General features: G+C 41.9%; 1 protein-coding gene across 3 annotated transcripts in view; it reads right to left on the bottom strand.

Annotated features, from left to right (window-relative positions):
* Positions 1-10,397, bottom strand: part of MAMDC2 (MAM domain containing 2) — a 58,177-nt gene extending 47,780 nt beyond the window's left edge. Inside the window, exons 1-2 of one of the 3 annotated variants that reach the window (XM_061364280.1) lie at positions 9,920-10,397; positions 9,693-9,806 (exon numbers count right to left, since the gene is read on the bottom strand). In XM_061364280.1, coding sequence (XP_061220264.1) covers positions 9,693-9,806; positions 9,920-9,950 — 145 coding nt within the window. In that variant the 5' untranslated portion in view covers positions 9,951-10,397. The remainder of the gene's footprint in view (positions 1-9,692; positions 9,807-9,919) is intronic. The other 2 variants (XM_061364281.1, XM_061364279.1) reach the window with 2 other exon arrangements.
* Positions 10,398-24,862: the final 14,465 nt, after the last annotated feature.

The raw sequence follows: 24,862 nt of genomic DNA, 5'->3' as shown, positions 1-24,862 counted from the left end.
TGCAAAATGCATTAGAGTGCGCTGCACCTTAACTTACCTGTTTCCTATGAAACCTTGCAGCCATGAGCATTAGAAAACTTTAGCTATATAACAATGAAGCCCCAAAAATACAAGTAAGGAACAAGTTCTCCATATCCTGTTAACAACAATTAAGAGATCCTTCATCTAGCAGGACCTACAACAAACTATCATGTCTTCTCTTGAATGAGTGTGCAGAGATTTCAATATATACATACACATAAATGGATTCAGACGTGTACATACATGTCAATATTCTCTTTAATTCTTACATTACAAAGTACCAGAAATTCTTATGCTCTCCATTGTGGGTGGAGGTCTGTCTGAAAGGCCATTGCAGTGGGGCTTTTGTTAGCTTTCAGTCAAAATATTATTAAGTTACCACAGAATCACAGACTGGTTGAGGTTGAAAGGGAACTCTGGAGGTCATCTGGTTCAAAAGCCACCTAGAGCAGAGCCACCTAGAGCCAGTTGCCCAGGACCATGTCCAAATGGCTTTTGAGTATCTCCAAGGATGGAGACTGCACTATCTTCCAGCCACCCTCACAGTGAAAAAGTGTTTCCCGATGTTCAAAGGGAGCCTCCTATATTTCAGTCCATGCCTGTTGCCTCCAGTTTTGTTATGGGGCACCACTGAAAAGAGCCTGGCTGTGTCCTCTTTGAACCTTCAGAGAATCTTCAAGAACCTTCAGGTATTTATTTATGCAAGATCACCCTTGAGCCTTCTTTTCTCCAAGCTGAACCGTCCCAGCTCTATGACTTTCCTCATAGGAGAGATGCTCCAGTTTCTTCGCCATCTTCATGGCCCTTCATTGAGCTCTCTCCAGCAGGTCTGTACCTTTTTAATCCTGTGGAGGCCAGAACTGGACACAATATTCCAGACAGGGTTTCTGCAGTGATGAACAGATGGGAAGGATCACCTCACTTGACCTGCTGGCAACACTCCTCCCAGTGCAGCCCAGGACACCATTAGTCGCCTTTTCTGAAAAGGCGTATTTCTGGCCCACGTTCAACTTTGTATCCACCACGACCTGCAGGTCCTTTTCTGCCAAGCTGCTTTCTAACTAGGCAGCTCCCAGAGTATGTTCTATCACAGGGCTGCTCCTCCCCAGGTGCACTTCTCCTTGTAGAACTTCATGAGGTTTCCGACAGCCCATTTCTCCAGCCTGTGGAGGTACCACTGGAGGCAAGCATGTCCCTCCATTCACCAATCACTCCTCTCAGTTTTGTGTCATCATCACATTTCTTAATGGTATACTCTACCCTATCATCCAGACCATTAATAAGGATGTTGAACAGGATAGAACCCAGTATTGACCCCTGGAATAAACCACTAGTGAGTGGCCTCCAATCAGGCCTCTATCCAGTAATCACCACCCTCTGGGCTGGGCCCAACCATTCAACCAATTTTCAGTCTTAATCAGCTTCTCTATGAGGTTCTTACACATATAAAAAGTCAAACAAACAAACAAAACAAACAAACAAAAAAAAAAAAAACAACCCCAAACAAATAAAACCAAACAGAACTTCCAGGTATGTGAAATGTAAATAGGTGCAAAAAGTACTGAAAAAGTTTCAAGTGAAGACTGGAAGCCCTCTTCCCTTGTTCTTCAGCTTCTTCTCCTTGCTTACAATGCTACAGCCTCATCAGCTGTTTCCAGTTCCTTCTTCAGGAAAAAAAGCATAGGCTTCCTATTTCTAAACTGATCTCAGCTGAGGTGCCTTTATACAACAAAGAGACAAATTATTTCTTTTTCCCTTTGAAAACATTTTTGAAGTATGCTTTTCAGCATTTCTACTGAAATCTGGAGAATTACTTCCTTTGATGAGTTTAGTCAGTCAACAAATCATAGCATTGACTAACACTACTGCACACGGTGGCAGCGGATAAAAAATCTCATAAGCTAATATAATGGGAAAACTACAGAACAAAAGGGAACACACACAACTAGTTCCAACCAGTTTTACCTTATTTTTTTCAATAAGCTTTCAAAGATTTCCACTTGATAGCACCCTATATAATCAGACTATTAGTGTATTTTCAGGCTGATAGTATTACAACTCTGAATAGTCTGTACCATATGCAAGGTCTTTTTTTACTAGTAGAAATGTTTCTTAAATGTGTGTGGTCACCCTTCAGCACAAGTACAAGCTTACCTTTCCTCACTACAGATCCTGACCCACATTAGAATTTGACCAAAATTTATACTGAAAATTGACAGTGCTGAAAAGAACTATGTAGTGTAACACATGACCCCCACAGTGACCACAAAGAACTGCTCATTACCAGTTTTACTGATACAAAAACTCACTCCATGCAGGCACCCTGAAACTCCTAAAAAGAAACTTTAGGTCAATTCGTTGAAATTTTTACTTTTTTAAGAAAACTAAAAACATTTCCAGCTGGTTTCAGCAAGTGATCTTGCATGTTTGTACTTGTTTTCATCAAATTTCAACAATATTTGCAAGGTCAGTATCCATCCTGTTTATAACAGAAGCTGAAAACATAATATTCAACTTCCTATTAACAGAGAAGATAACCGTACAAATCTAGACTGATTTCCTAATCCTGGGTCCTATCCATCTCCATCAGAGCTGGCTGTAACAGCTGTGATCTCAGCCAAGAAGCTGTATCTCACCCGCGTGCATCTGTCTGAGACATGCTCAGATCCCTACAGCCTTTCAAGCAAACTGAGGGTATAGCCACCTTGCACACATGTGCAAGCTGCAGTGGTGTGACTGCAGTCTGTCTGGGTAGGCTGTGCAGCCAATATGCGCTGTTGCATTACAAATAAAAGCTAGCCCAGGTTGTGTCTAGATGAGCTGAAGGTTCATACTGAGTGGCTGCTACACAGGTGCACGGATGTTTTCCTGTAAACATGCAGCATTTTGAAACATGAAACTGCAGGTCAATTTTTAGTTAAGTGCGGTTTACAGTGCTGTGTCAGCGGCAGAGGATCGTACAAGTTGCTCCACCCTACTCATGAGTTAGAAACCTTGTTATCTGAAGGGAATCAGTTTTTGTCTGGGGTTACATTCAAGTTTTTTGTTTATCTGAGGTTATTTGGCCTCCATCACAACTTCCAAAAACTGTTTTGCTATCCTACAGGTTGGGGTTTTTTTCCCCAGATTCTAGTGGTAAATTAATTGTTTTCAGTTATTTTCATGCAAAACAAAGCCCAGACTGTTGTTGGGAGTTGCAGGTATATTCAGTAATCACTAATTTTATGTTTATCCTTCCTCATGGCCAGCCACCACAGCTCAGTGTAAAATGCACTAAAATGCTTGTTGACTCTACAAGCACTGAATCATTAGCAGCTGTATGTGAAAATACACCTCAGAAAACATTACTATCCTGTGGAAGAGAGGAATGCTTTGAAACTCATCTCTAAGGCAGTGACTCAGTGATAACAATTTAGGGTTACTTTGTTCTCCTACTGCAAATGGAAAGCCAAGACATTGCACAGGCAGGTGCTGCTGAACCCCTCCATGAAGATAAAGAGCTCCCAGCCATCTTTTTTTGCACAAGACATGCCTCTGACAATGATCAAAAAGTATGCTAATACCTGTAACTTGGGCATAGTTCCATAAAAACACTTTTTGTCCAGAAGCCTAGGATAGAAGATAATACCTGGGGAAGCAAAATTTCTGATTTCCTACTGGTGTCAGCAAGAAAATGGATAGGCTGTGGCAAGGCCCGTTAAGCTGCTGGTGACAAGCTGAACAAGAAAACAGCAAGAAGAAATGAGTTGCTAAAACAAGAGTAGTGGCTGAGTAGTCAAAGTGGAGTGTACGGGAGAAATGTCACTAAAGAGGTGGAGGAGAAATAAAAGCACAAGAATCTAAGTGTACCAGAAGTATGTGTGAGAGTCAGCTCTTTTATTCCTCCTTGGGAGTGAATAGGAAGAAGAGTTGTCACTCTGACTGCGATTATTTTGGCCAGGAAGACAAATATTTTAAGTATCACTCAAAGCAAAACAGACTGTGTTCCAGTTCTAATAGCTTCTCCACTCTATTACATGGCATTTAGAGCAGAGATACCCAGGTTACAAGTTTGGAAGACCCAAACCAATAAGCTCCCATAGCAGGGTGGATTTATTAGCTGAAAACCTTGCCAGCAAGCAAGCACTGTGGAATTCCAGCTTGGTTCTGCTGCAGCTAGGTACAAGCTGGTGCAAGTCTCCCTCAATTACCCTCTACTTTGCTCCCTATTACAGTTATCACAAACATGTGAGACCACTTGTCTAATCTTAGGGCTGTACAAAGCCAGCAGTTACATCTTTTTAATATTTTCAAATTGATTCCTTGCCTACGTACAGGGAAGTACTGCAGAGAGCTGGAAAAAAACATGAGACTACAGACATCCCCATCTATCTCTTGGTAATTGAGCACAATGCAGAACACATCAGATATAAATAGTGCTTGCTGTGCAACAAAAGCTAGTGTCACCAGTGGTTACCTTTTTCATTACTTTGCATATTACAACTGAATGATGTTGCATTCCAAACAAGAGCGATTAGGTCAAAGGAGGTCAGTTTTAAGTCATACAGCACAGCTGTAAATACAAGCTGTTTAAATGCTATGCAGGGAGTGTTTAGATTTGAGATTCCTTATGCTGCTGCTCTCATGCCTGACTTATCTGATGCCCTGGGATGGCTGTCCTTGCCTCTTGACATTATTTTCCATCTTAAAGTGTAGCTGAAGTGTAGGTATATGATAAGTATGTCCCGAAGGACAAGTTTGGCTTCCTGATGCTGTTGTTAGTGATGTTGCTTGCTTACCCGCTTACCATAAACTGTTCGCTGGTGGATGCCCATTTTGAGTGTATCACTGAAACAGACTTGGACTAATGCAGCAAAAAGTAGACATGTTTTAGGGAGAAGAAAATCAGGCTATTTTTGTATATGTATCATAATTTATTACATCACTTCTGAATGACATCTATCTCTTTTTAAAAGGTGATTCTCCTTTGGAATACTGCAGAAAGAGAAAACATTATTAAACAACTCTGAAATGCACTCAATTAAAATACATCCATTTGAAGTAATACACACTCCCAAAATTTTAGAAGGAAAGGAATAGACACAAAACTATACATTTAGAGCTCTCAATGATCATATGAGAACCAGATGCACACGGCAGTATCCACTACCAGTTACACCTTTAGCAGTTGAGTGCCACATAGCTCATTATAGAACATCAATATCAAAAGTCACTCAAGTCACAGAAGAGTCAAGGTGATAAGGAGACAACTGTACAAAATCCATTGCTCCTACTACTAAAATAGCCCCAAGTCCAGGGCAACTGGCAATGCATGGGAACATTTAACTATGATCACTTGCATTTTGAAGCACATTGCTAATATGAAAAACCTACCTTCCTTATGGCTTGCAGTGGTTGTAGACAAATTTATTATTTTATGTTTAAACCCAGGCAAGCAGATGCAGCACAGCAAAATCTATTAATGCAAGTTCGAGCTGAAAGCCCAAATGCACTTTATTTGTAGCTCTGTAAAATGGGTTTTGTTAAAATGAGGGAAGACTGAGAACAAAACATGCCCATTGATACAGGCACACCAAATGCTGTACAGATATTCTTGGCAAAAAACATTGTCCAGAGTCATAGAAAAGACATGCCATAGTTATTGTGTTTAATGAAACTTGTCTGTAATAATGCTAGAAGCTGGATGTTCTCACATTCAGGTTATAGCTGGGCCTGTGCTGGAGAGGGCTGGAAGGAAAGCAAAAAACGCCAAAATACAACCCTGCAAAATGGCTGCAGCAGGTATAAGGCTGTGTTTCCTACTGGCACTTCAAGTGAGTCTACATGGCTTCACTTTTTACTCTACTCAGGATTTCTTCCTATTAGGTACAGCATCTTCATTTGTTTTACACTTACAAAACACATGTGTTCTCTGAAATAAATGCACAGTTTGCTTAAACAAAGTATCAAGAGTATTTGATGAAATACTGTCATACAAAGTTTGACAGTATGTGTTAGAATGAAGGTCTTCCCCTTGCAAAACGTACACTGCTGACAGAGAAGTAAATTCCTGTGGAAACCACCTGCTATGCACCTGCAAAGCTTTATGCTCCAACACAACTGGACATGAACTCGTGCAAAATATACCTGTAGGTGTTAGTGGTAAGCAGCATGGTATTCGAGCTTCCCAGCTATCTCTAAATAACACAGTAATGATGGATATAGATTTGGTTTCTGAATTTCTCATTTATTAGTTGGGTCCAAGGAGTCTGATCTTTGTCTTACATTCTGTATCTGGATTTGTAAAAATAAATCATCTGTTCAGAGCTATAATTAATGCAAGAATATTTATGGGAGCATGGCTACACCTCTGAAGTTAAAATGGACCACTGACACCCTGGTTTATGTGTACAAGCAAATGACTTCAAGCTTGCAGATCTTATCACTGGTCCACTGATCACACACAAATTCATCTGTTGCTCATCAGATTTCAGAACCAGGATTACGTGACGATGCCCTTTTCCTGAGCAACAACATTACTGTGTTTCTTGTGTAGCTGGTATCCTACAGTCACCCACTTCATGAAGCACATCATGTTTGCATGGGATTTCCCAGATTACACCAAAAGAGAACTGGCACATTAGGAAACATACTGCCTCCAGCATGATGCTATATTTACCCAACCTGGGCCGTGACCTCAGCTGGGTGTGCTTCTAAGCCATAGGTAAGCTTGTAAGAAACATATATCCTCAGCTGTTTTTATATTTTACATTTTTCTTTGCACAGTGATTGTCTGCTAAAAATCTTTATAATTCTAAAATGCAAGCACCAAGTTAGCAAATGACTGACTCAAAAACCTGACGGTTAAAAGGAACACCTTGATGTTAACACTTGAAGGTCCTATTCCTGAATTCAGAGCCATGTAAGAGCTTGAGGCTTACAGAGGGTTTGAGTGAAGCAGAATTTTATGGCAGCACAGGTCCACTAGGTAGGTATCACAGTAAAAGGCCTGAGATGTTTCTTGTGTAGCTGCTATCCTACAAACACCTGCTTCGTTAGGGCCTGATCTGCCAGTCTTAGGTGAAGCAGTAAAGAGTGAAATAGCTATCCATTTTAGCATTGACTATTTTGATTTCATTTTCCTTTTGCACTTGATTCAAATGGGCCTTAAAATGCCAGCCAACTATAGGTATAAAAACTTTAGCTAAAAAAATAGTAATAAATCAAATAAACCAAATTTTATTATTATTATTGTAAAAGTTCCAAAAGTAAATGCCAAAAAACCCTCTTATCCCAGAAATACCAGCATACCTAAGAGAAGCTGAAGACATTTAAAAGAGCAGCTGAACCTTAGAAACCTACTCTTTTAAGTGTGAATGCATAGCTGTAAACAAAAGCAGAATTTAACTTCACACTTCCTTTCTGTTTCCGTCCCTTCAGAAGATACTGGCTTCTTTGGCAACTGGGCAAAAAACTTTCAAGTATGGAGTGGAAATTTCTGGGCAGGATTTTACTTATATTTACATCATCATGACAGTTTGGCACAAGACCACACTACTGAGAGATCTGAAAGAGGAAAGAACTTGCACTGCAAGTCAGATAATCCCTATAAGAGATTTGCTGTATATAACTCTGTATTACAAGTAGTATCTTAAAATAATAAAACAATTTTGAAGCAACACAAGGAGAAGTGCAACAATTCATAGCTAAGCTGCCACTCCCATCCTCAACTTCCTCTGTTGTCACAGTACATTACCACATGTACATACACTGACCTGAAAATACCAGGGCTCAGTGCTGCCAAATGGAGGACTGTTTTACAAGATAAAAGAGTAAAAGAGCATCGAAGGAAGACTAGTTTTGCACACCTGCTACATAGACTTGGATTAACTATTTTCAACTAGATTTAGTTATGATTCCATGAATACTTTTTGAAGAGGCTAATTGCTTGTGTGCCAAATGTTTGCACAGAACAACTTACTATTATTAAATTAGACTGCAGAAAAAAGGTTTATAATGGAAATGCTGACAGAACTATGCCTATTAAGAGAGCTGGTATACCAGATATGCTCCCAGAGTGTAAGTTCAGTTATATATCTATGAAAAACAAGATGACAGAAGCTATCTAGCCACTGGTATGCTTATGCTCACATAGAAAAATCAAACAACTGAAATAGGGCTCTCAGAGCCAAATAAAAGTAGACCAGCTAGTGCTGATCCAAATCTCTGATCAAATTTCCCTCATTCTTGAAGCACAGCAGCATGGATATGCACAACATGAGGCACATCCATTTCTGCAGGTACTCCTTTCAGCATCCCACAGTCCCTTGGAGATGAATCAACACCACTACCACCCAGCTCCCTGTTAATCACAAGGAGGAAGCATGGCTTCCAAGATAGGTGGCCTAAGAGAGCATGAAGTTAACAGGCCCATCTATGAAAGCTGAGATTTCTAAATCTACTAAATTTTACTAAATGTCCACGAGTACCTTAAAAAAAATACAGGAAAATCTATGTATATTTAAATAACAAAAACAAAGAGAAAAAGCAATTATTTTATTCATTACATCCTCACAGCCTCTTCTAATTCAGTGTTCCGAGTCATTCTCAAACCCTAATGATTAACCTAAGAATTAACAATTAAGGTGAATTACTTTGGTACAAATCTGGGTACAAATTAAAAACAAAAGAATCTTAAAAAGATTCATTATCAACTGAGTAACAAGTGGAATGACAAAACTGGACCAGTCAGTTTTGAACAGGGAACCAATGAGGGGGAATAAGGGGAGTCCATCTCTTTGTACTCACCTCTTCATTATTCTTGCTACCTGCTCTAAAGCTTAAAAACTTTGAAAACACATAGTCCTTTTTACTGTGTGAGCACAGCTTTCTTTTTATGAATGACATTGTCACCAACACACTGTAAGTGGGTTTTTTTTTATCCAAGTTATAATCATGTTGTATTTATTTCTGTTCAGTCTTTGGTTTGCTCCCACTGATTCCATCAAAACCAAAAGCCTACATGAAGAACTTACCAAGTGAGAGTTACAGTTGCATGGAAGCTCTGTACAGTGACTGGGTTTTGTTCTCTCTTTCAACAGTCTTTGTAAAGTCTAAGAAAAATTACTGAGACACTAATGCTTATCTTTTTCCTATTGAACTGTAGCTACCATAAAATAGATAAAAGTCTTAATTGAACATGTTGTAAAGATACTCTTCACAAAGATTGTCTCCTGCTCTGAGAATGCAGCCACTTGCTCTGTAGAACTTAAAGTATGTTTAAAAAAACAATAATGCAGCTTCATAGGACTTTGACAGGAAGAGTGTAAGTTACCTACAGCCGATTTGATGAGACACCTTTTCCCAACATTAAAGAAATAGGAAGGAGGTTTTGGAGGCATTCTGCAGAAGCGTGAGTAGAGACTTGTTCTGGGGCATGGACAGACGGATGCGGGGACGGACAGTCGCCTCCCCGCAGCGCCGGCAGATTAGCTGTCTGGACACTCACCCAGATAAAGGAAACTGCAGACGGGACGGATTAGACGGCGCCAGTTTCCCTGAGATAGCTGAGCAGCGCGGCACCGTGCTCCACCGACCGGGGGGCGACACTAGCGCCCGGGGGGAGCTGTGCGCGTGAGATGGGTAGTATGCCTCGGGGGAGATGTGCGCCCGGGGGTCGGCAGCGCTCTTACCTTCCCCATGCAGCGCCCAGGGCAGATGCGCGTAGTCCCACTCGTAGCCGCAGGCACTGTCCTCGAAGTTGCACGACCCGGGAGATAGCAACGCCGCCCCGGCGAGCTGCAGAGCTGCAATGACAAAGCGAGTCCCGGTCACAGCCCGGCCGCCCTAGGGGCCGCGGGTCGGGAGCCACCGCCGCGCCCGGAGCAGCGCCCATCCCGTGCCCCAAGCCGCAGTTTACCGTGCGCGGAGAGGAGGAAGAGCCGCAGCATCTTCCGCGCCGGGGGAGCCGGGGCTGGCGCGATGTGGCGGACGGGCACGGCGGCCGGGAGCGCGGGGCGCGGCCGCGCCTAACCCGGGCAGGCGGCGGCGGCGATAGCGGGTATGAGCGCGGCCCCTCGGCACCCCGTCGGGGCGCAGGGAGCCGAGCCGCGGCCGCGGGAGGGGAGGGCAGGGGCGGGGAGGACCCGCGGACACCCCGGGTGGGCCGCTCCTCCCACCCCCGGCGCGGGGCAGGATCGGGTCGGCAGGAGCCGGAGCGCCATCGAGGATAGGGGACCGCCGCCTCCCCGGGCAACCTGCTGCAGTGCATCACCCCACACAGCAACTTGCTTTCTTAGGTTTCAGTAGGCTTTCCTGTGTTTCAGCTTGTGCCCACGGCCTGGCTGCCACCGCTGGACACCACTAGGAAAGCCGGGCGCCGTCTGATGTAATCCACTGCCAGGTGTTTGCACACACCTCAGTTAAGATGCCCACTCATGCCCACCTGCAGAAGACAAGTGGCTTCACTTTGCACTCACAGAGTTTTTTAAATCCTGAGTAACTTTGATGTAACTACTTCACACATATTACCCTTTCTGAATCCCCTAGCACTTTTCCCCTTAAACGGACTTAGATACTGGTTATAGTCAGCTCTGCTAACGGCCCTGGTAATACCTTGCATGATCATGCCAGGTTTTGACCATAAAGATTTTTGGCCAACAGTCTTTGTTGTGTTTCGAAGGGAAGATAACCCATGTACATAATCTGCCTCTTTAATACATGACTCCCAAATGTGTCTGATTTGGAAGACATTAGTTTTGTACCTAGAAGAACAGACTCTCTATTCTTATGGGGAGGACATGCTTACTAGCTTTGGGGAACAGCAGTGAAAGGTTTGTGGAAAGTCTTGTAACCTGCATAAAGTTATTAACTACATTTCCCCTCTCTCCATCCCTCTCCTACCCAAGTTTTCCTTGTGCATAAACAGCAGATCCTTACTTTCAGCCAGTCCATTCTAGGATGGTTAGAGTAGCACCTACCTTAGAGATACCCACTGGCAATTTAAGGTTTGCTTTGCAATTCCTTCAGTTTTCCCCCAAACATACTGAGATTCCTCATTCACGGGTTTCTAGAGCAACAGTCTCAGGTTTCTTGCTCTGATAGTAGTTTACACAGTATTTGCTGCATAGTTCACCTTCCAAAAATTCCTTGTCCACTTTCCCACAGGGGATACTATACTGGCGGTGCCCTGAACTCTGCTCTGTCATTTGCCTGCACTCTTTATAAAGAGTTTGTTTAGCTTTTGTTTCAGAGCCAAAATCATAGAATCATAGGACAGTTTGAGTTAGAAGGCACCTTAAAGATCATCCAGTTCCAACCCCCCTGCCGTGGGCAGAGATACCTTCTACTAGACCAAGGCCCTGTCCAGCCTGGCCTTGAACACTGCCAGGGATGGGGTATCCATGACTTCTCAGAGCAATCTACTCCGGTGACTCAGCACCCTCACAATGAAAAGTTCTTCTTAATATCTGATATCAGTCTCCTCTCTGTCAGCTTAAATCCGTTCCTCCTTGTCCTGTCACTACATGCCCTTGTAAAATGCCTCACCCCAGATTCCTTGTAGGCCCCCTTTAGGTATTGGAAGCTGCTCTAAGGTCTCCCCTGAGTCTTCTTTTCTCCAGGCTGAGCAAGCCCAACTCTCCCAGCCTATCTACATAGCAGAGGTGCTCCAGCCCTCTGAGCATCTTCACGGCCTCCTATGGATTTGATTGAGCAGGTCCATGACCCTCTTGTGTTGGGGGCCCCAGAGCTGAACACAGTACTGCAGGTCGGTGTTATGAGAGCAGGGTGGGGGAGCAGGATCACCTCCTTCAACCTGCTGGTCATGCTCCTTTTGATGCAGCCCAGGATATGGTTGGTTTCTGGGCTGCGAGTGCACACTGCTGGGCCATGTTCATTTTCTCATCGACCAACACCCCCTGAGTCCTCCTCAGGGCTGCTGAGAATCTCTTCTCTGCCCAACCTGTGCTTGTTCTTCCTCTGAACCAGATACAGGACCTTGCACTTGGAGTGGTTGAACTTCATGAGGTTGGCATCAGCCCACTTCACAAGTGTATCAAGGTCTCTCTGGATGTCATTCCTTCCCTCCAGCGTATCAGCCGAACCACACAGCTTGGTGTCATCGGCAAACTTGCTGAGGGCGCACTCAATCCCACTGTCCAAGTCACTGACAAAGATGTTGAACAGTGCCAGTCCCAGTACTGATGCCTGAGGAACACCACTCATCACTGATCTCCAGTTGGATGTTGAGCTGTTGACTGCAACCCTGTGAGTGTGACCTTCCAGCCAATTCCTTATCTACCGAGTGGTCCATCCATAAAACCCATGCCTCTCCAATTTAGAGACAAGGATGACCTGCAGGATAATGTTGAATGCTTTCTAAACCTTTGGTTGTACTCCTCCAGCATTCCAGCTGGATGAAAACAGCATGTAAGCAAACCTTAGCACCCGCAATAAAATAAGGAAGTTGTTATATTTTCCACTGAATCACTTCCCACATGCAGCCTGTGGAACTGGTGTGTCCAGAAACAGTTTCTGAATGTCAACAAACATACCCTCTGCCTTCCCAAAGGACACATGCCATGCCTCTCTGGATATATTAGACAAAGAAATTAAGTGGCAAAAATATCTGTCATTGGCTCCTGCCAGAATGTTTCTTCTCAGCTAGTGGCAAAACTTCACCCCCTAGAAACTCAGTCAGTTTATATGGGTCTTTAATGAAACTGGTGGTCTTCACCAGCACAGGCACCCTCATTTTGTTTTGTTTTCCTTCAGTTTAACCTGTGGTTTCTAGAACAAGGAGCCTGCCAGTCCCTCTTTGAGTTTCTGCTCTGGAGAATGTAGAAGAGTATCAGCACCCCAGAAGAGAGGGCTCCCTCAGCTCTGCTCTGAACTCCGTTGGAAGCTGCATTATCACCTTGACAAAGCTCTCAAAATATTCCCCTACTGCCTGGATGCCCCATTCCCTCTCCTGCAAGGAATGTGCTGCCCTGATGAGATCCAGGATTTGGCTCATTTTTAACACAGTTTATATTGTTCTTATATATCACAGACTCCTTGAGTAGTTTCCTGTAGAGTGTTCTGCATCAGACTCCAGTCACAAGCTGTGCTCTTCTCATGGATTTGACTAAGCCCAAAATGCAAAACTGGCCCTTTAGCCACAGGTTTTTAACTTACTTTACATTCTCTGTTTAGAAACATAGCATTCCCATAATTCATTCGTTAATGGTATGCAAAATCACTGCTTGTTTACAGACATTAATTGCTTCAGAACCAGTTTATTCAGAAATAAGGTCAGCTTCCTTTTTTTTTTTTTTGCAGGGCTCTGTTTCTCATCTGTGCACAGTTAACACTTTCTGTTTTCAGTGAGTGACCTCCTTCGCTATGGATCCTACCTGGTCCCATCTCAACTTCTTAATTTAATTTATTCCTGATATTCTAGATGAAAGATCCTGGTAGGATGCAAAATCTCCTTATGGGCACATGCCTTCAGCCTTCTATGCATTAGATTCTTTGTCTAAAAAGGAGTTCAGATATAGAAAGGCCTGAAGCTGCCTGCTTTTGCAGTAAGTTACCTCCAAAAAAGTTGAAATGGTGCCTGTGTAGCATCTTCACCTTACTTTTGCAGCTGTGCCTCTGTCTGCCCTGCCTTCCCATCTCTGTTGCAGTGTGAACAAAGACCACACAAATGCACAAACTTAAAGTCAAGGAAGTTATAGACTAGAAAAAAAAAAAAAGGAAAGAAGAAGGAAGAAAGAAAAATAAAAGGAAGTACATTATGACCTTTTCCAGCTGGCTAGCAAAACTAGGTGGGTTCTCATCAGAATCTGCTTTGGAATCAAATCTGTTGGAATACAGTAAAATGGCTGCTTGCTCAGAAATATGGCACAAAAAAAAAGGAATCAGCTGAAGATGTTTTCCCCTTTGTGATGGAAGTACCATTTTGTTTTAGTCTTTTAAGGTTTTTGCTCTCTGTTACAGCTGCCAGTTGCGTAATAATTGTGTTTCTCTTGAGATGACGGAAGCAGACTCCTGTTGAAGAAATAAACAAAATCTGACACACTGCATGCCATTATGTTTTGTTCTAATGCAGTGACAGATTCAAAGTAACTCCTTGAATGATGTATACAATAACTCCTGACTTGAAGTAGGACAATCAAAAGGAAACACTTTGCTTTCTCCTAAAACTATTTTAATTTCTTCTTCCTTTGTTCCAGTACTGTTGCTTCAAGTTTCCTTTGATTGGTCAGTTAAGACTTAATGCATCTCACAGCCATAACCACTCCAGCTGATACAGAGAAAATCAGTTCCCTAGATTTGACCATCAGACCTCTCTTGCCATCCCTTCATTAGCTCTCCTCTCCCACCCTCTTAAACACAAGCTGCTTGCTTTTGCTTTCAAAGCCTTTCATGAACTTCCATCTCCTTGGCTGGCTCTTCCTCAGCATGAACTTGTACCCCCTTTGAACCTCTCCATAATCATCCACATGATTTCTTGTTCTAGTTCAGGTTCCTCCTTAAAAGGTCGTTTGTTTTGGGGGGTTTTGTTTGTTTGTTTGTTTTTCCTGTAAGACCTGTAAAAGATGATTGACAACAGAGTATGCTGTGTCAAACCTAAGTCATGCAGGGTTTTTTTCCCTGCATTTACTGGCTGGGTCTTTTTATCCTCTGTCCCTTTTCATAGGCAGAAAACTTTTGGGAGAGTCAAGGATTACTTTTATTTATGTTTTTGTACTGGGTCCAGTTTAATAGAGGTACTGTGGTTGCTAATTGCTATGGTAACACAAACAGTAAGAAATAACAAAGAAATCAGGATCACTTCATTTGTTACAGTGCAAATACTGAAATTCTGCATTAGCTGTTTATCCAGGCTGCAGACACAGCATACTTGCCAGATCTGACTTGTGGCATACAGTAAGGTTTGAAATACATATTTTCATTTTAACAGGATTCTGTTGCTATAGCTAAAGAAGACTTTACCTATGATTTATCTAGTCAAAGCCATACACACTTATGATTTAGTTTTCTCCCCTGGTCCAGACTGTCATAGCTAAAATCCTCAGAGAGGTGAATGATCTCATTTCAGGGCATATCTGCTGTGAAGTATTTTTGACAGCTGGCTGACTAGTATCTCTACTTAATCTTTTAGAATAAATGGATTTATTCCTGTTTCAAAGAGAAACAAACTCCTGGCAGGTCTTTTAGCCAAACTTTCTGAAGCCAGATGTACACACCTGGCATGAATTAATTTCAATACCAAGACAGCCGATGTCTCCTGCGGCTTTAAAAAATGTCCCTTTTTACACAACATATACATATGGAATTGAGTAGTGCATTATATAGTCTACAACACTTTTGAAGAGCTGGTGACCTGAATAGCAAGCTAACGTTGGTGACTTACCAATATGAACTCTCACTAAGAAGAGCTGAAGTGGCTAATACTTTGTTGCTGCCCGTAGCAGTTTTCAAGGTGTTGCAGCTCTTAGCAGGGATGGCTTAGCTGCACATGGAGTAGCTCCTCAGCCATCAATGTTTACAGTTCCATATGTTAAACTGGCTATAAACTGGCTACTCCAGGCTGCTGTAAGCTCTCAGGACCCAGGGAAGTAACAGAAGATGTTCAGCAGCAGAGATGTGTGAGAATGAGATGTTCTAAAGGGAAAAGGTGTGTAGAAATGTAAATAGGAGTTAATATTTGGAAGGTAAAGGGAAATGCAGTAGATGCAGAGTTTGTTAAGAGATTTGAGAAAATAATGAGACCAATGATTAGGGTGGATGCATTTTGAAATGTAATTCAGATTTGCAAATTGATTTGAAGGAACTGGAGAAGGACGATACAGAATTTCTGAAAGTCCAGGTAAGACAAATTGTGACAGACAATCAAAATGAGTCAAAATCCAGGCCAGGGTCTTGATTCAGTAAATATTAACATTTATTGAATCAAAAACCTCAGAGTAAAAACTCAGTGGCCCACCAGACTCTCTTCCAAGAAGTGTGTAGAAGACAGACCATTTTCCTTAATAGCACATTTTTAAAAGCAGTTTGCACCTTGTTATTCCTGAAATCCTACCCTGCCTTTTCCTGCAGCTAAATTAATTAGGCTGTCCTCTTCATGTCAGGGAGTAACATTATCATGCATATTTAATCAGGCTACAAAGAAAAACAAATGCCAGAAATGTTATTAATTATTTTGTATGAGTTTCTAAGGAGGACAAAAGCCTTCTGCAAATGGCAGAGTTTAATTCATAGGCACTACCCAGTCTGTTCCTAACTATCCAGGAAATGGGTAAGCCACATTGCTTGTTGCCATTTAAGACAGGGAGCCAAGAGATCAGAAGGCGGTGGAAGGCCAATTATGTCTCTTGTTAAATCGTTTTGTTAAGTGAGCTTGCTTAAGGACAAAGTTTATTGACAGGCTGCAATTCACCTTACATTAATGTGACTCCTTTTATATTTGCAGATGAGCTGCAGTGGCAGAGAAGCAGAAGAGCAATGATTAAAGTCTGAGCTCTTACAAGCTGTCTGCACTCCTAGCTACAGACACTTTCCTCTCCAGTGTTTGTTTTGAAATCCTGGAAAATACACTCAGTAAAAAGATCTCATTGCATGCCCAGGCACATCCAAACTTTCCACTTGTTCTCAGACATTGGACACCGGTACTGGAAAAGGACATCAGGGCTGGACAAGGAAATGAGGTCTTGTAGCACAGTTCACTGTGCATATTTCAGTCTCCTCGTATACATGTGTTAATGTTATTATTTTATGCCTTATATATACGCCTTAACGGTACTACGACTGTGTGTGGCACTTTACAAGTCAAGTTAGACAGAAATCTCGGCATCTGTTTTACTTCATATTTATCTTCAATACAAAAAAAAATACCAGTAATTTGATCTGATATTATCAAATCAGATTAAGTTTGTGTTGGTGTATCTGTAGCTCTTATGTCCTTTTTCCATTGCCTCAAGTGCTTCACGATACCAACTGATCTTGCTTATGAGCCAGATTCTGCAGCTGCTGTCTTCTCCGTTCTCTGGGAGTATGTCATGCTGTAGGAACACTTCCACCGGCTTTCACTGGGCTTCTCACAGAGTAAGGTACAAGTCGCTTTAGGTCTGTCTTTCAGAGGATATGACTACATACATCACAGAGCAACAACAGAACGATGTAGTCCTATTTGGTTCAGTTTTGATATCTGGCTTTATTGCAGTAAAAGGACTGTACATACACATGTCTTTTTTTTTCAAAAATTTCTGATGGATTTGATCCCTAAAAGAAAGCTAAAGAGAGGCAGGGTAGAAGGTACAGGCAGCCAGTCACTGTGCCGGCTATTTCAACTACCGTATGGCTTATGTGCCATTGAAAAGGGGAAATGCACCCATAGATGAGCAGGAAAAGGTCCTGGCAGTTTTATTTGATCTTTCTGACTGCTATCACATTGCACTGTTAGTAGCTAACTGCAACTGCCAGCTGAAGCAGTGGAGAAAGCTCTGACCACTGCCATGTATGGTATGAGCACATCAGCATAGCAGGTACGTCTGTGTGCTGTTTAGGATGGCTCAGAGAGGAAATGTTTTTACATTCTGTTGAACAGGTTCTGTATAACCTTTTGGAAGGCTCTGCTCTGAGCAGCCTGGTATGGTTTAGTACTAACAAAGTACATGTGTTTGGCGTGTTGTCCCCACATACTGTGCCTTGACTCAGTACCTTTACTCTTTGGTGTACTGAAGTTGCTTCTGGTGATTGGCACTCCAAAAACCTCATGTGGAGACTGTGGAGGTCTCCAGTACTTCTGTTTTGCTGAGGATTGGTACTGAGGCACCTGAATGTATTAATGGAAATTGCAGTCAGTCTGGTACTGATTCATCTTCTGGGACTCAGCAGAGGAAACAGTGCTTGTGGCTGAGCTTGGTGAGATCCGAGATTGGCTGGTACTGAGAGTGGTAATACAGAGCCACAACAACAGACAGGAGGTATGTAATCTGTTTTAAATGTGGAGTCAGCATCTGCTGTATATATGCAAAGTCAGTACTGCTGTACTTCCAGATAAAAATTTAGTTAGTGGCTGAACTCAGAAATCTTCAATTTATTTATTTTTTTAAAACAACTCTGCAACATATAGGCCGCTCACAGTAGGGAAAAGACCAGGAGACCAATCTCAGAAAAGGTAAATCTGGGTGTGAAGACACAGCTAACTAAAGCTGACTCTGTGAGTGACAGCAAAAAGACTTCAATATCTCTCTTTTACACTAGAAGTACTAGCCTATTATTATTAGCAGTAGTAATATTATTATTATTACATAGTAAGTTATTCAGACCTTACTCAATTCCATGTAAAGGAAAGCCAGCTGCCTGAGAGAAGTGGGCTCTTGCTGCACATCAAGCATGCTTTCCTGAAGAAGAGCAAAATAATCAGTCAGGAATGACATCCGTGTGTGAAGTTACAAAGCAAGTTATGTCCCAGTTATTTGTCTCTTTGTTTATAAAAACTCTACCGGCACCAGCAAATTGCAACTTCCTCTTTGGAAAAAAAAGCACTCAGGTGCCAGGGAAATAGCTACCATAAAAGTTCAGGTTTACAGCTAATCGGTGTTTTATAACAGCTATCAGGCCTGACTTCCATGTTTGTTATTTTTAAAACCAGGCAGTTACAGAAGGGCTTGACTGTAAGATATCTAAACATTGGCTACAAGTCTAGTTAATGGCCTGCTGTCCAGCTGGGGGCCTGTGAAGACCATTGGATATTGCTTTTAGCTGCTGATTCTGTCCTTTTCAGTCAGCAGGGAGAGGGCCTGCCACTGTGATTTCACAGTTGGTATGGATGATCAGTTGAAGTGGTCTGAAAAGCGTACCCATGCTTGATCCATGCTAGAAATTGCAGCTGTACAGGAGTCTCTTCTCTACCCTCACGCTATGGGATGGTGCAGAAAAAAAAGGAACCCAGTGTGCAGCAGCCACAGCAGCACCATCCCTTGCAAAACAGGAGAAACAGAACCCAGAGATGGGCAACCTCACAGTCATGGTGGCTGCAGATAATCCTGCTATAAAAGTACCCTTTCCACTTGCAAGCATGTAAAGGAATTTCCTCACATAAATCCAGGCTGCACCACCTCTAGTTCACCAGCAAGAGACAGAAGCCATAACAAGAGAAGACCTGGCTTCACAAAGCAAAACAGAGGCCTTCTGTGGTGGAACTCTCCACATGTTCTGCTGAAGATAAGTAGTTATGAAATGAATTTGGAGAGAAGGAAATACTAATATTCCATATTTTGGACTTCTGGGCTCAGTATTCAAAGAGGTTTTGATTCCTGCACAAAAGCACAGGATTTCATTAAGGTGCAGGTATTCTACTGGATATTCCAGTGACTTCGATGGGAACAATAATAAATACTTCAATTAAACTGTACTCTAAGTGTTCAATTGCTGAAGGTTAGTCCTACCTAGGTGAAGAAAACCAATCCTTGCTGCTTGAAGATACGAGTTTAAACATATACAAATTTAGAATATTGTCTACTTGTAAAAATATAATTTAAATATTAATTCATACACAAGTATATTTTTTATTCAAAGTGTGATCTAACGTACACTGAAACAAGACTTGCTGGAGCAGGCATTTATATAATAATTGGCAGCACAACTCTAAAATATCAAATTCTTCCCATGAATACAAAATTCTAGTGAAGTTCTGCTCAGCCCAAAGCTAGGACAACAATTTGGTTTAGGATTTGGGATTGGGGTAATAATGGTTTTCTCACCCATTTCCGGCTGGGTAGGTTTGGTGTCTACACTAACAAAGCACAACAGTGGAGTTAAGAGTTTGGGAAGCAAGGATTCTCAGAGTTGGAGTAACATAGAAAGCCTGCTCTACCTAGAGAGCTAGATGAAGGCAGGCTCAGGATGGAGTGGTAGGTAGCCATACATTTTGAAGTGGGGACATTTATCATCTACTTTGCAGAAGGATAAGGTTAATGTTGGATTTAGAGCTTAGAAAATCTAAGACCTCAGACTTGAAATGAAGCAGCATCCTGCTCAGCCCAGAAATGTGGTACAGTGGCTCAGGAGAGGGCTGTAGCTTAGTGCACATCTGGTATCAGGAACTGGTCTTATCTCCTATAACAAAAGCTGAATTGTAAAAGTATAAGATAGGTTAGTTAGCCAAGTGCCACAGTATGATTCTTTTAGAAATGTATGATTGACAAAAGTAAACTTTTCTCTCTTATATAGGCTACATACATTCTGCTATACATTTTAGCTCTGAAAATAAAGTATTACTTTATTTCAACAATACTCAAATACCATTATCATCTTTGGACATTACAAAATGGAATCAAGTATGAGAAAATTTTGTAAATAATTTTGTAACAATCCATGAGAAACAAAACACTGTGGACAGTAATCTTTTCTAATCAGTACCAGATGCTATGCTACAGGTGTAAAAGCACACATAATTAAGTCCGTTGACAGCAAAATAACATCATTGATCTGTTAGAAATATGTAACTTTCACTTGTAGGCATGAACAAATAAGAAAAACATTGACAACTGCAGAAAAACTTTTCTATGGATGATGTCACTTTTCCTTGTTGGTTCTGTGCCTTTAACAATCTGTTTTTAACATTTCTTTGAGATACCAGCTGCAGAAGAAGCAGGGGAATGCCCAGATGTTCAAAAGCAACTTCTTCATCTAGAGGACTGCATAATAAAAAAAAAGTAGGGTTGCCATGGTAAAATATTATTTGTGTACAAACAAGTGCCCTGCGGTCAGTTTCTCCCTCAGTTGACAGTACTTTTGCAGAACTCGGAAGAAAACAGGGGATAAAGCCAAGTATGAGGAGATGTGCAGAGATAGAAAATGAAAAAAAAAAAAAAACCAAAAGAAAAAAAAAGAAAAGGAAGTGGGACAGAAGAAAAGGAAGATTTGTTCAGTTCTGCTTAAAACCATTAGCCCCTAATTTTTAGGACTGTGTGAAGCGGATCTTGTTATAATGTAGCTTTCCAGGTACTTCTTCATTACTCTGGCACTAAAGTAATGAACCTCCCTGGCACGGGCAAAGTAACTGACCAAAACAGCGCAGAAATCCTGCAAAGGAGGGTTGCCCTGTTTAAGAGAGGCCTCCAGGACTAGTTCAGCTGTGTCAGATACTGTCTCCTGGGTCAGCAAAGAATTGGCAGGCCCCATGTCAGTAGTGTATCCTTGGGCTTTGGAGTCCTACAGCTGCAGGTTACTGCACTCACCTGGCTGCCAGGCTAGGACTCTGTGTGGCTTGAAGTCATGTAGTAATCCACCTCTTAGCTGGGTATCTCCTCCTACCTTTGTCAGAGCTTTCTCTTTGCCAGCATTGGCACCAACAGCTCTTTTGAAACGTGCAAAATGCAGCAGTGATACATATACAAAAAGGAAAGACACATTCACAGCAGCAGCAGTTCAAGTTGCAACATCAAATAGTAAGTGTAGGAGATTAAAAAAGAAAAAAACACCACCACAAAAACAAGAGAGCTGACATATATATGGCAGTTTTGCCTGAAGGGGCTATGGCTGAAGTTTTACAAATTCACAGCAAAGTGAAGAATACTCTGCCTGACTGTAACTGCAAAGGAAATCAGGATACTCACTGAGTCTGAAGACTGTTGATTACCACAAAAAAGGTAGAGCTTCACTTTTACAACCCTCCAAATGAAGCAGCTTCAGCTGCTCCTTGTTTTTCAGTTTGCCACATACCATAAATGTTCAGGCCACAAGGTAAATATATGTGTAAAGCTGTACAGGCAGGTATTGCCACAGGGTTCCCCCCCAGCCTGTTCATGTTATATGCCAGCATTTCAACAGACTGTATACAACAAAGGAAGATCTCTGTGATGTATTACTTGCTTTGATTACAGGTCATAACTTGTTACCTATCTGACGAAAGACCTAGATGGCAGCTGCACAGTGTTCCTGCATATCCAATTTATCCTGACATTTGCCTTGTTTCACAGGGATAACTGGCCTTTTTTCTTTTTTTTGCACTGATTTCTTTTGACCTGTGAATTTTGTCGCATTCAGGCAGTGCTGAAAATCTTTAAGGTGGAAGTTATTGCAATGGTATGGGAAAGAAATTCTGGAAGGACAAAGGAGAGGGGACAAAAGAGGTGGTTTTTTATTGTTTGGAATCATCCCTTTCATTCTTCAGCAAGAAGAAAGTATACTAATGAACACATATGTTTGTATTTTCAAAGTTGTTCAAACATTTAACACCTGGTTGGGGTTTCATATCCTAATTTAATACTTCAGTCTAGTTCTTCCTGATTTACCCTATGTCTACTTTGAGGAGATTGAGGCTTCCCCACCTGAAATGTTTTGTAGCCCAAGATAAGGGAGTACAGGATAAAAATAATGGACATAAATGTCTTAAACTTTGGAGATTAAGAAAAATCCCTCTACGTTTAGGCCTTTAAAAGCCAAGTTCCGTGAAAGAGACAGCACTACTTTGTCATTCCTGATTTGCCTTCCAGCCAAAAAAGCCTTGCCTATTTGAAAATCTGCAAGGACAAAAAAATGTATTCCTCAGGTTAAAATATTTGTTCCCCAGGAATTATTAGCAGCAACTGTCGGACTTATGAACTCTCCCTGCTTAGCAGAAGGAATGACTGAGTCACACCAATCATCTCCAAACAAAGAGACAGCCAAAGAAAAAGTTAACCTACATACTTTAGAGGCTCGTTTTCCTGTTTTTAAAGCTAGCAAAGAGATCAGGCTATTTCTTCTGAAGTTTTTCACTTAGACAAAAAAAGAAAAGCCAAAATTACATCCTTTCTTGTGGCTGTGGTTTGCACTGTCAGCTGGTTTGATCAATGTCTGCAACCAATCTGTGTATACACACTGGGCAACTCACACCAGGCCAAAATGACCAGATGTGCAAGTAATGGTGTTTGCACCAAATGTTGCCATTGCATTTCGTTGTAAACAAATTTAGGTTGACAACAAAATGACAGATCTGTGGCTTCCTTGCAACAATGTGGAGACAAAAGGAGTGGATGAGAATTACAGTAGACATCAAGGCCCAACGGGGGAAATGACTAATAATTAATGGTGCTGGGTATGAGGTTGCCACAACAATGTGCTGTCATGGACTGAGTCCTATGACTGCTTTATGAAATATGGGTATTTCTATTTGATCTGTGTTCTCCTCTGGTTAGGAGTATTTCATTTTTAGCTCCAGCATCATGACAAGATGGGCTCAGTAACTAGTAAGCAGCCAGATCCCCTATTTTCACCAGTTTCCCAGATCCCCTATTTTCACCAGTTTCTATTCATCAGTTATTACTCGATCTCTTCGAACACATGCTGTGAGTCTTACTAAACTTTGTGTCTCATCTGGCAGGCGCAGTAGTACCTTAACAGCCGCTTTCTGTTTGCCCAGTATCACTCCCAAAGCCCAAGCTCACAAGCAGATCTGTGGTTATGATGTGCCAATTTCTGTAGCCAGCCAGGGAATAAACCAGAGTAACTGATGAGGTAAGTATTCAGTTATGAGTGGACCAACAAGAGATGGTCTTCTGCGGAGCTGTAGAGCAGGGTTCCCACTCAGACTTGACTGCTGTCAGTGTGACAAGGCAACAGTCTCATCAGCTTCTCCAGACTGACACTGAGCCATCTACTGCTCATCAGTACTCTGTCTTTCCCAAGCACTGTGGCACTCACTTCTCTGTTCAGACCTAGTGGTATGAAAAAGGAGGGCTGGGGTCTGTCGGTACAGCAATCTTCATTTACTAATTAACTTTCTGTTAATCTCTTTTATGCTGATGTGATCTTGGCTGAGAGTCTCAAAATCATCACCTCAGCTGACGAGTAACTGGTTGTTCATAATAGTCTGAATTGGTGGTGCCCATCAGTCCAAGTTACATGATGGCTTACTGTGTCACTCAATTCACCCTCTACAGAGCAACGAATGCATGGCTAGAAGGGTCATAGAAATGCTCCCTGTGAGTTAGATTTGACACATTGGATGGGGAGAGTAAATAGGAGCATAAACTGCTGCTATTTGTGTTGCACTGTGCATGTCAGACAAAAGAAAGGAAAGCAATCTTGTTGATCATCAATATATAGCCCCTCTCACCCCGTAAAATCCTTCCTCTTCTTCATGTCTTCTCTCTGCCTTTTGCTGTTATGCCTGAGCAGTCACAGGCAGAAATGGTGCATCCTGAAGCACTTTCAGATCAGGATTCTCAGGCTGTTCCAGCAGAGATTAAGATGCTTAACCAAAAAGAATGGGAGGAACACATGCTGGGAAAGCTCAACAGAGAAAAACAACATAGCCCAGTATATTAGTCATTGCACAGAAAATAGTTGTTATGAGAAGGTGAATTCTTTTTTTTTTTTTGGAAAATCTTTCCTTCAGTAAATACCAATTCGCAGGTAAAGCACATGGTGTCATTGCAAAACTAACTAGGAAATACGGACAACATTCCTAGCCAGGTGATTGCCAAACTAGGTTTACAGTGTTGTCCTGGGAAATGCAGTATCTCAGTTCAGCACTCTTCCTGTCTGATGTGACTGGAATCTTTCACCTCATGGAAGAATGCCTTTGCCACAGGGAGGCAGGGTATGTTGGGCCTGCAAAACTCTTGGTCTGTCCTGGAGGTTTTTCACTTTATGTAGAGAAAACACAACAATTTGAAATGTGTGTGGGACACACAGATAAATTTAAGTCATATATATAGAGAATCACAGAATCACTAAGGCTGGCAGGGACAGCAGGAGGTCCCTAATCCAAACCCCTGAAAAAGCAAGGACAGCTCTGAACTCTGACTGGGTTGCTCAGAGCTTCATATAATCAAGGCATAAAACCATTCAAGGATGAAGATGATGCAGTCTCTCTGCAGCC

Source organism: Neopsephotus bourkii, unplaced genomic scaffold (genome assembly GCF_033783945.1).
Source record: "Neopsephotus bourkii isolate Nb327-2 ecotype Australia unplaced genomic scaffold, CSIRO-AGI_Nbou_v1 NB_1197, whole genome shotgun sequence".
Classification (NCBI taxonomy): domain Eukaryota; kingdom Metazoa; phylum Chordata; class Aves; order Psittaciformes; family Psittacidae; genus Neopsephotus; species Neopsephotus bourkii.
This window is presented reverse-complemented; position numbering and strand designations above follow the sequence as displayed.